General features: G+C 46.1%; 1 protein-coding gene across 1 annotated transcript; it reads right to left on the minus strand.

The window, feature by feature from the left end:
- Positions 1 to 505: 505 nt before the first annotated feature.
- Positions 506 to 5,302, minus strand: LOC115782306 (C-C motif chemokine 4-like; the record flags this gene model as incomplete). Its single annotated transcript, XM_030732417.1, has 4 exons — positions 5,200 to 5,302; positions 3,775 to 3,892; positions 3,582 to 3,665; positions 506 to 530 (listed from the first exon to the last, which is right to left on the minus strand). Coding segments are annotated over exons 1-4 (288 nt in total), but the record flags the coding sequence as incomplete, so codon positions are not given.
- Positions 5,303 to 6,756: the final 1,454 nt, after the last annotated feature.

Here is a 6,756-nt window from a genome sequence, read left to right on the forward strand (position 1 = left end):
CACACACATATAAATAAGAAGAATAAAAATAAAAAAAAGTAATTCACACTATACACTATACTCTATATACTATACACTATACACACTTTTATAAATTATAATATTTACATTGTGCAATAATGGTCCAGTTAGGGCTCAGAGTTGAGCAGACGGATGGCTTGTGGGTAAAAACTCTTCTTCAACCTTTCAGTCTTAGCCCTCAGGCAGCGGTAACGCCGGCCTGATGGGAGCAGGGAGAAGAGAGAGTGTCCGGGGTGGCTGGGCTGTTTTAGGATCTTCATGGCCCTCAGCCTGCACTGCTTGGTGTAAATGTCCTGCAGGTTGGGGAGGGTGGTTCTGATGGTCCGTTCAGCTGAACGAACCACCCTTTTTAGGGCCATGAAGTCCTGCTTGGTGCAGTTTCCCATCCAGGTGGTGATGCTCCCACGCATGATGCTCTCGATGGTGCAGGTGTAAAAGTTCCTGAGCACCTTGAGTGGGAGCTTGAAGTCTCTCAGCCGCCTGAGGAGGTAGAGACGCTGTCTGGCCTTCTTCACAGTGATGTTTATGTGATGAGTCCAGGACAGGTCCTGTGAGATGGTCGTTCCCAGGTATTTGAAAGTGTCCACTCTTTCCACCTCAGCACCACTGATGACAAGTGGATGGTAGTCCCTCTGCTGCTTCCTGCTGAAGTCCCCAATCAGTTCCTTCGTTTTGCTGACGTTGAGCAGGAGGTGGTTCTCCTGGCACCAGTTCTCCAGGCGGGAGACCTCTCTCCTGTAGGCTGTCTCCTCATTGTGAGAGATTAGTCCAGTGTTGAGGGTGAGGGAGGATGAGGTGAGGTGACCCACTCGTACCACCTGTGGTCTGCTGGTCAGGAAGCTGTGAACCCACCTGCACAGGGATGGGCCCAGGCCCAGGTCCAGCAGCTTAGAGACCAGCCTGGAGGGAACTATGGTGTTGAATGCTGAGCTGTAATCTACAAACAGCACTCTCACATAGTTCCCCTTACCAGTGTCTATGTGTGAAAGGGTCTTGTGGAGGAGGAAGGATATGGCGTCATCTGTGGATCTGTCTGGCCGGTATGCAAACTGTAGTGGGTCGAGGGTGGTGAGCAGTGAGGAGGTGATGAATGTCTTGATGAGTCTCTCAAAACACTTCATCACCACAGAGGTGAGTGCTATGGGCCTGAAGTCATTGGGGCTGCTGGGGTGTGGTTTCTTTGGGACAGGGACTATGATGGACTTTTTAAAGCAGGTGGGAATCACACACAGTTTCAGTGAGAGGTTGAATATCAGTGTAAACACAGGTGCCAGCTGGTCAGCGCAGGTCTTAAGGACACGTCCACTAATACCGTCTGGTCCAGCCGCTTTCCTGGTGTTTACACGTCTAAACGCCCTCCTCACGTCGCGCTCCGTCACAGTGAGTGTCTCCGCCCCTCCGGCCGGGAGCGCAGCGGGCTGTCGGCTTCCCGACTCAAAGCGCGCAAAGAAGATGTTGAGTTCATCAGCCAGAGAAGCGTCGGCACTCACCGGGTGTGTGTGTGGTGCTTTGTAGTCCGTGATGGTGCGTAGTCCCTGCCACAGTCCCCTGGGGTCAGACTGTTGTAGTTGCTGTTCCAGTCTGCGGCCGTAGCGATGTTTAGCTTCTTTCACCGCTCTGCGGACGTTGTATGATGCAACCTTGTAGTCCTCCATGTTCCCAGAGGCGAGGCCGGAGTTGTAGGCAACGGTGCGGGACCTCAGGGCGTCGCGGACAGATTTATCCACCCACGGCTTCTGGTTGGGAAAAGTCCTGATGGTCCTCCTAAGTGAAGTGTCTTCAACAACTTTCCCAATAAATCCCACACAGTTTCCGTAAACTCCTCGATGTCTCCGCCCGCGCTGCTGCGAAACATGTCCCAGTCGGTTGAATCCAACGCACCCTGCAGAGCGGCCTCTGTTTGATCAGACCACCGTGTCACTTCTCTCACAGCAGGGGGTTCCTGCCTGAGCTGTTGTTTGTATTTCGGCATGAGAAGGACAGAGGTGTGGTCAGACTTCCCCAAAAGGCGGAAGAGGCTTTGCTTTGTAGCCCTCTTTGAATGGAGAGTAGCAGTGGTCTAGGGTCCTCTCTCCTCTGGTGGGGCAGTCGATGTGTTGAATAAACTCCGGTATCAGCTTTTTCAAGTTTGCACTGTTAAAGTCCCCGGCTACAATGAGAGCCGCATCACGCTGGTTAGCCTGATAGGTGGAAATAGCCTCATGTAGCTCGGATAGTGCAGTGTTTGTGTCCGCCTGAGGTGGAATATAGACGGCGCTGAAGATGACCGAAGTGAACTCGCGGGGCAGGTAGTGGGGGCGGCATTTCAGGGTTAGGAGCTCCAGGTTAGGTGAACATGATTGTTTCAGAGGGACAACATTCCTACTGTCACACCAGTTGTTATTAATCATTAGGCACACACCTCCTCCTCTTGATTTTCCAGACTCACTCGTTCTGTCCGTGCGATGAACACTGAAGAACTCCGACGGCTGTACGGCGTGGTCCGGTATGAGGGGGGTCAGCCATGTCTCCGTGAGACAGATGATGTTGCAGTCCCTTATGTCCCTCTGAAACTGTATCCTGGCCCTGAGTTCGTCCAGCTTGTTATCCAGTGACTGGACATTAGCCAACAGGATGTTCGGCAGTGGTGTTTGGTGCGCTCTGCGCCTCAGCCTCTCTCTTACAATGGTACATTGATTTCAAATCCACTGCAATGATGGACAGATGTGCAGCATCTACTCTCCCTGGTTTGAAAAACGTGGGACTCCATATCAGGATAAGTTGAGACAAACAGTTTGGTCCTTTTAAATATTTCCTCACTTCATACCTGGACAATCAGATTACCTGTGCAGCTGTTATACTGTCAGAGTGTAAATACAGGGGAAGAGGGCCTTTTAGATCATAGGAGTCCATGTGTGCCCAGTGAGGAAAATCATTTCTTCTAAATGGACCTCAGCTATGCAGCACAATAACACAATGAGAATCTTTGATATTTAATTCCCCACAATCAAAACCATCCATTAAGTTAAAAATGTCCATGTGTGTTCATACAGTTGTGCTCATCGTGCTCAGGTGACATCCTGGGTGTGATGATTGTATCTGAACTTTCAACCAAAATAAATTCAAAATTCTGTGTCAAATTCTTGTTTTTAAGATGTTTGCTGTACAATCGTTCCACCCTGGAAAAAGAAACCATTAAAAGCCCCAAATTACCAGGATAGTCACGCCCATGATGAGTGCACGGAGACTTCTGACCACAACTGTAGATACTATAGGTGACATGTAGGAAATGTCTCATTAAAAATCACCAGATTGTTATTCAGAGCAGAATATTTTTATTGAAACATTTCTGAGGAGATCTAAAGCAAAACAAGAGTGTGGGTTTATTTATGCTTTGATAGAATAGAATAGAATGCCTTTATTGTCATTATACAGGATGTACAATGAGATTGGAGAGATGTACAATGAGATTTGCAAAGCATCTTAGAAAATACAGTCATAATAAAATGCTGTTAGCACAGATTAACATAACAGAGCTTTATTGTTGTTGATGATGAACTCTGAAGATCATCATTCATCACTTGATCTGCTGCTGGTCATAAGCCTTTTGAGCCCAGGTGGCACTCTGGCTCACACAGATTTTCCTCCCTGCATCTGTATGAATCCTGCAGGAAAATTATAAAAGAGATAGGACTGAAAAATGCCACGCTGTGTCTCATGCATTTTGTTTTGAAAGTTTATTATTACTCTAAATTACTCTCTGTGGTGACATACACAAATGCTTTTTCAAGACAGCTTCTGTGAGTCTTGGTGACAGAGACAACATTCTTTGCAGGTATCCTTTCTGTAAAGAATTTGAAACAGCATTCTCCTGGAGATGTCGGTCCTTGAGCTGGAAGAAAAAGGGAGATGTTAATCACAGCATTCATTCAGTGACCTCAGAAAGCCAGCACATCTTTACACTAAACAGAGGGCCTGAATCTCCAAGTTATGGCTGGATTAACCTGCATTAACTCTGAGCTGACACTGAGCAAATATCCATTTGGGGTCCATCATACCCAGCTGGTAATGCAGGCTTGAGGATGAACACAGGTTACAGAATTAATCTGAAAAAATGTATCACCGAGTTTCTACACATTCAATTCAATTTTATTTATATAGCGCCAAATCACAACAAACAGTCGCCTCAAGGCGCTTTGTATTATAGGTAAAGACCCTACAATAATACAGAGAAAAGCCAACAGTCTAAACGACCCCCTATGAGCAGCACTTGGTGACAGTGGGAAGGAAAAACTCCCTTTAAACAGGAAGAAACCTCCAGCAGAACCAGGCTCAGGGAGGGGGTCATCTGCTGAGGAAGAGAGCCAGAGATCAATAATAATTCATTCTATTCTAATCCAAACAGAACCACAGCTTCTTTAACCTGGATCAAACAGTGATGGAGTGAAAACATGTCTGTGGTAAAAGCAAAGGTTTGTCTTTGTGACACTTTCACATCTTTTGTAACCAGAGACAAAAAGTTGATTCAGTTACATTTTTAAACTGGAACTGCTCAAAAATAACAGCAAAATTCATCATCCTCTGTATGGTCTATCTCATATATATATAAGTTGTCTATCTTCTATAGTTCCTTTATTTGTTTTACTTTTTCTCTGCTCTTCTTTTTAGATTACATATATTTTGATATTTATTATTATTGAGCAGAAGAAGTGCAGAATGAGAATTTCATTGTTCAGTGTAACTGACTGTTTCCTGTACACAGGACAATAAAACGCTCTTGAATCTCTTGAATACTTATAACTACATCATGTTTTTGTGCTAAAAGAGAAATAATTTCCTTCTTACTAAAAACGATTCTAAAGTTGAGTTTCACAAATTCATCTACACAAAACATTTTGGAGAGAGTAGAGCAGACGTGGCAGTTGGTTGACTTGTAATGACAACTTTAATCTCCATGTTTAGACTTTTTTCTCAAAATTTTGACTTTATTCTCAAAATGCAAAGTTAATAAATAAATAAATAACACTAAGTTAAAGTTTTTAATGTGCTTATAATCTGAGGTTTATTTACCCTGGATTCATACTTTCCCAATGTTGTAATTCATACAAGTTATTATGATGACTAATAAAATTAAATAAAAATTAAAAACCGGGCCTCTGATGACATTTATCCAGAGTCAAAGCAGAGTGACAGACTTACGGATGGCAGCGCAGTGATAAACAGTGAGCAGCAGAAGCAGCAGTCCCACCGTGGTCTTCATCCTGACTTCGCTGTGGATGTGAAGATGATGATGATGATGATGTCCTTCTGTTGCTGCTGCAAGAAGTGATCTGACTGGTAATGCATTTTCACACACAGATAAAGAGCAGTGATCAGAGGTCTGTTGTCATGAGGGTTTTTTGCCTTTTCGGGTAAGAGGAAGTGGTAAAAAATCATCCATCAAACAACATCTCTGCAGCTGCTCCACATCGATCATAGAAACAGATAACCTCAAAGATGCATGTAACGGAAATTTGTTTGTCAACTCTAATAACCACAGTGTCCCTCTTGGGTATCTTATTATAATTTTCCTATACAGAGACTGAGTGTCTTGATAGCCGGGGATCGGCCTGCCAGGGCCCTCCTCAGGCCTGGCTCCAGGATGGGGCCCTGACAACCTTATCCCAGGCATGAGAAACAATTCCCTTGGTGACTCTTCCATAAGGGTCTTTGGAGTTTCATTGTCTGGCCCCTCACCCAGGACTAATTCGCAATGGGAGACCCTACCAGGGGGGACAAACCCCCCGGACAACATAGCTCCTGGGATCACTGGGATACTCAAACCCCTCCACCACGATAAGTGCCAGTTCACAAAAAAGAACAGGTCCTGACTGTTGTTTGCGCTGATGTGCCAAAAAGACACAGTTCAGAGTACCCACCCTTCTTGGAGTTGCCGGGTGACTGATGACTCCATCTTCATATTGGGAGGTGAGGGGAGCCATCAAGATGTAGAAGGTGGCCTATCGGACTCAGTTAGCCTGTGGAACTGGAATCAGAGTTTGAGGACGAGGGGGACGACTCGCCCATCACTGAGGGTGAGGTCACTGAAGTGGATGAACAACTGCTTGGTGGCAGGGCCTCTGGGATGGACGAGATTTGCCCTGAAGTTCCTGAAGGCTCTGGATGTTGCAGGGCTGTCGTGGTTGTCACGCCTCTGCAACATTGCATGGAGATCTGGGGTGGTGCCACTAGGGTGGTGGTCCCCATCTTTAAGAAGGGTCCAACTTTCAGGGGATCACACTATTCAGCCTCCTCCGTATGGTCTCTGCCAGGGTGCTAGAAAGGAGGGTCTGTCCGTTAGTTGAACCTCGGATTCCAGAGGAACAATGCAGTTTTCATCCTGGTCGTAGAACTATCATCCAGCTTTTCATCCTCTCGAGGATATTTGAGTGTGCGTGGGAGTTTGCCCATCCAGTCTACATGTGCTTTTTGGATTTGTAGAAGGCGTTCGACTGCATCCCTCGAGGTATCCTGTTCGAAGTCCTGCGGGAGTATGGGGTGCCTGTTGTGGGCCATTCAGTCCCTGTACACCTGCAGGGAGAGCTTGGTCAGTATAGCTGGCAATGAGTCAGACTTGTTTCCTGTGGGTGTTGGACTTCGTCAGGGCTGGCCTTTGTCACTGATTTTGCTCATAACTTTTATGGACAGAATTTCTAGGCGAAGCCATGTAGCAGCAGGCTTCTTCCTTGGTGCCCTCAGAATCTCATCTCAGCAGTT

This window comes from Archocentrus centrarchus, chromosome 6, assembly GCF_007364275.1.
Source record: "Archocentrus centrarchus isolate MPI-CPG fArcCen1 chromosome 6, fArcCen1, whole genome shotgun sequence".
In the NCBI taxonomy this organism is placed as follows: Eukaryota; Metazoa; Chordata; class Actinopteri; order Cichliformes; family Cichlidae; genus Archocentrus; species Archocentrus centrarchus.